The following is a 4665-nucleotide window of genomic DNA, read 5'->3' as shown; positions in this document are numbered from 1 at the left end:
CTATGTTAAAAATACCATATTAGGTTTAAATTTAATTTCATTTTAAAATAGTTCTCTATTTAAAAAATGTTCTATTAAATAGTTCTCTGTTTTAAACATATCTATTAGTTCTCTCTGTTCAAAATATGGCATTAACTTTAAATTTAGTTTAATTTTCAAATAGTTCTCTATTTTAAAAATATTGTGTTAAATAGTTTGCTGTTTTAAACACATTGCATTACTTCTGTATGTCAAAAATACCACATTAATTTTAAATTAAAGTTAATCTAATTTGAAAATAGTTTTTTATTTTAAAAATGTTGCATTAAATAGTTGTCCATTTTAAACATATAGCATTACTTCTTTCTGTTAAAAATACCGTATCAACTTTAAATTTACTTTAATTTTAAAACAGCTGTTTAAAAATATTGTATTAAATCGTTCTCTATTTTAAACACATTGAATTATTTCTCTATGTTAAAAATCCCACATTAATTTTAAATTTAATTTGATTTTAAAATAGCCCTCTATTTAAAAAATATTGTATTAAATAGTTCGCTATTTTAAACACATTGAATTATTTCTCTATGTTAAAAATCCCGTATTAATTTTAAATTTAATTTGATTTTTAAAATAGTCCTCTATTTTAAAGATTTTGTATCAAATAGTTCTCTATTTTAAACATATTGTCTTCGTTCGCTATGTTAAAAATACCATATTAATTATAAATTTTACTTCATTTTATTTTAAACTAGGTCTCGATTTAAAAATCTTATACTGAGTAATTCTGTCTGTGAACCTTTCCTGCTACAATTTCACCCCGGCCGCTCCCATCTCGACTTCAACCTACCTGCGCCCGGGCCCTTGGGCGCGGTGACCGGCGCGCGCAGGTGCGCATGCGCGGGGCGGTGGGCGCCATCTTTGTCTCCAGGGATGCGGTTCCCATGGCAACGGCGATGCGACGGGAGGAGGATGATGGACGGATGGACGGACCACGCGGGTCCTCGAGCGCCGTCCGCCACCCGTCCCGTCCGCTCTCACCTCCTTCAGCGCCTCAGCCTGATGCCCCCCACGAGGCCTTAGGGAAACTGAGGCCACCACTCTGCAAACAGACACGCTCGCCCCGTCTTCACGGGACTCTTAGGTTTGGTCCCTGGGGCCTGTGAATTAAACGGGCCAAAGGTGGATTCACAGGAGGATAGGCACATGTTTCTTTAGGAACGTCATACTTTTATTATCTTATTATTTTCTGTGTTATATTGCATTATTTTATTTTTAGTTTATGACTGCTTTATATGTTATATTGTATTATTTTATATAATAATATTTTTATTTATTTTCTATAGTATTTTCACATCACATTATTTTACATCATAAAATACATAACGCTCCCACCTTGAAACTGAGGACCCGGTTCCACCCGGTTGAAATCTGCAGCCCAGCTCGGCCCCTCGGAGGGGTCTGGGCCCCGAGCGAGTCCACCGCCCGGCCCAGGGGTCGGGAGTCAACCTGCCCGTCTGACCCGCCTCTCCGTGTCCACTGCAGAGTCAAGAAGCTCCTGATGCCCAGCGTCCCCGACCCCAAGTTCACCTTCCCCGGGCTGTTCGAGTCTCACCGAGGCAACTTCCAGGTGAGGGGTCACCCCCCAGGGCCCCCTGTCGTCCTTCAGGGTCACCCAGATGCTGTCCCGGGGTCTCAAGGCAGCCGATCTCCAGATGACTCGGGGGGCCCCCCGGGGATTTTCCGGGCTAATCGGCTTCTGATCTCGCCAGGAAGTCGCGCTCTCGACAGCGGCCCCTCCGCCGGTTCCCAACCACCCGGCAACTTCCTCTTGCAAACGTTCCCGGCCGTTTGTCTGTCAGGGTTGACAGGGGCGGATGTCAGTTTTCTGGGGCCCCCACAAACCGGGGGCTTGAACCCCCAGGGGTCCACCCTCCCCCGTCCTGGAGTCCAGAGTCTGGGGTCAAGGGTCGCAGGGCCGCACTCCCTCTGGAGGCTCCAGGGTAGGGTCCCTCCTGCCTCTTCCAGCGTCTGGGGCTCCATCCTTCCCTCTTAAGTGCAGTGCCTGGGGCCTGTGAATGAACCGCACAAATGACATGGAATAGACAAATTCCCATGAGGAAAGCTCTGCCCCAAACTGCTGTTTCTTGATTCCCTTCAGCTCAAAATACCCCGTATGACAAACGGCATATTGGGGACAGGGGGACCCGGATCCCCTTCTGTGGGACCGGAGAGTGAGAGCGCCCGCCCCACCGGGTTCCTCAGGGCGTGTGTCACCATGTCCCTTCCCACAGGAGTGGATCAAGGACACGCAGAACGTGGCCTCGCTGAACAAGACGGACGACGGGGAGCAGGAGTGCTTCCTGGAGGAGGCCCTGGAGGTGCAGCCAGCCAAGGCGGAGGCCGAGACGCCCACGGGGACGCCGACGGGGGAGGAAGAGGCGGCTGCTGACCCCAGTCAGCTCCCTCGCCGGTTTCCCCCCGGCAGAGAGGCCATCTCTCTGGGGGACTTCACTTTTGTGATGACTGACAACTCATACATGATGTTATGAGGGGGTGCAAACTCAAAAGCCAACATGGGGTCCCCCCACACCCCATGGCCACTCGGCTCCTTCGTTACACCGCAGGTGGACCCAGCAAGCCGGGCCGGGCGGGAACAGAATCCTGCTCTCCAGATCCTACCTACCAGCCGTCCAGCTCTTATTCTGAAAGGGGGACTCAGTTGGCAACCATGGGGACATTTCCCCGGACCTTCAGTTTTTCTTCCCGAACCCACCCTCCTGACGTCCCTCTGCATCTAAGACATATTTAAATTGAAAATCGGTCCCTTGAAACATCTCTCCATCCAGTGCGTGTATTTTTTTTCCATTGAAATAAAGAGAAAAAAGAAACAGTTGGCACCAGAGCTCTTGTGACAATTAAGTTGGTGGTTGGTGTCCGTGTAGACGCAGAAAATTCACAGGAAGCTGGGACACGGGTGTGACGACCTATTCCTGGGGCCACCACAGGGACAGACCCCGGACCTTGTTTCTGGGCCAAGACGGCCATTTAGACCCATAGGTTTGGCTTAAATGCATTCCATCCATGGTCGTGAGTAACTGAGAAAAACAATGACCCGGCCGGCCTGGTAGTGTAGGGGTTAAGTGTGCGAGCTCCCCTTCAGTGGCCTGGGGTTCAAATCCCAGGTGTAGACCTACACACCGCACATCAAGCCACACTGTGGCAGCGTCCCACATGCAAAATAGAGGAAGACTGGCACACGTGTTAGCTCAGGGCCAATCTTCCTCAAGCCAAAAAAAAAAAAAATAGAAGGAGGAAGATGGGCATAGATGTTAGCTCAGCAACAATCTTCCTCAGCAAAAAAAAAAAAAAAAAAAGAGGAAGATGGGCCATGTCATCAGGACTTTGGGGGATGAGGATGGAGAGAATCTGGGAGGGGAGGCGATGCTGGGCTGTCACCAGGAAGACACCACAGGGTCCTTCAGTCCTGCTGCTGGGTGTTCATCTGGAGGAAGCGAGAGCTTCATCTCGAAGAGATACCCGCAACCCATGTTTGTGTAAGCTTGACTTACAATATCCGAGACGTGGAAACTACCCAAGTGCCCATGGATGGGTGACTGGACAGAGAAGAGGTGGGCTGTCCATACAATAGCAGGTCACTCAGCCGTGAGAAAGAAGGAAAGACTCTGAGGGGTGCAGAAGAAGTGGTGTATCTATCCATACACACAGTGGAGTATTATTCAGCCATGAAAAAGAAGGAAAGCCTCTTATGAATGAAGAAGATGTGGTATATGTATACATACACACAATGGAGTATTATTCAGCCGTGAAAAAGAACAAAATCCTGTCATCAATAAAGAAGATGTTGTCTATGTATACATAGACATGTATGTATATATATATATAGAATAGAATATTATTAAGCCATGAAAAAGAAGGAAAGCCTCTCATGGAGAAAGGAGATGCAGTCTGTATACACAACGGAGTATTAACTGCTCATGAAAAAGAGAAGAAATCCTTTTATGGACAAAGAAGGTGTGGGCTCTACACACAATAGAATATTACTCAGCCATGAAAAAGAAGGAAATCCTCTTATGGATAAAGAAGTTGGGTAAAGAAGATGTGATAAATACACATATACATAATGGAGTAGTATTCACCCACGAAAAAGAAGGAAAGCCTCTTATGGATAAAGAAGATGTGGTCTATAGACATGATAGAATATTACTCAGCCATGAAAAAGAAGAAAAGCCTCTTATGGATAAAGAAGATGGGTAAAGAAGATGTGATAAATATACATATACATAATGGAGTAGTATTCACCCATGAAAAAGAAGGAAAGACTCTTATGGATACAGAACACGTGATGCACACAAACACTCACACACACACACTGGAGTATTATTCAACCATGAAAAAGAAGGAAAGCCTCTTATGGATAAAGAAGATGCAGTCTATATACACAATGGAGTATTACTCACCCATGAAAAGGGGAAGAAATCCTTTTATGGACAAAGAAGGTGTGGTCTATATCCACACAACGGAATGTCATTCAGCCACGAAAAAGAAGGGAATCCTGCCATTTGCGCCCACGTGGACGGACCCTCGAGGGCGTTATGCAAAGTGAGATAAGCCAGGCAGAGAAAGACAAACACCGTGGGATCTACTTATATGTGGAACCTAAAA

At 46.1% G+C, this 4665-nt stretch overlaps 1 protein-coding gene across 10 annotated transcripts in view; it reads left to right on the top strand.

Moving 5' to 3' along the window:
- Positions 1-2884, top strand: part of CRLF2 (cytokine receptor like factor 2) — a 17092-nt gene extending 14208 nt beyond the window's left edge. For 4 of the 10 annotated variants that reach the window (XR_011535703.1, XM_070603459.1, XM_070603458.1 and 1 more), the window contains 2 exons: positions 1525-1609; positions 2274-2884. Coding sequence is in view for 5 of the 10 variants with exons in the window: in XM_070603459.1 (XP_070459560.1) it covers positions 1525-1609; positions 2274-2531 (343 nt within the window). In the remaining 5 variants the exon portion in view is untranslated. Of the gene's footprint in view, positions 1-734; positions 1207-1325; positions 1610-2273 lie in introns of those variants that run through there. The other 6 variants (XR_011535700.1, XR_011535701.1, XR_011535704.1 and 3 more) reach the window with 3 other exon arrangements.
- Positions 2885-4665: the final 1781 nt, after the last annotated feature.

The sequence above is a fragment of the Equus przewalskii genome, chromosome X (assembly GCF_037783145.1).
Source record: "Equus przewalskii isolate Varuska chromosome X, EquPr2, whole genome shotgun sequence".
NCBI classification, from domain to species: domain Eukaryota; kingdom Metazoa; phylum Chordata; class Mammalia; order Perissodactyla; family Equidae; genus Equus; species Equus przewalskii.
Note: the sequence above shows the minus strand (reverse complement) of the source record. Positions and strands in the feature narration are given on the sequence as shown.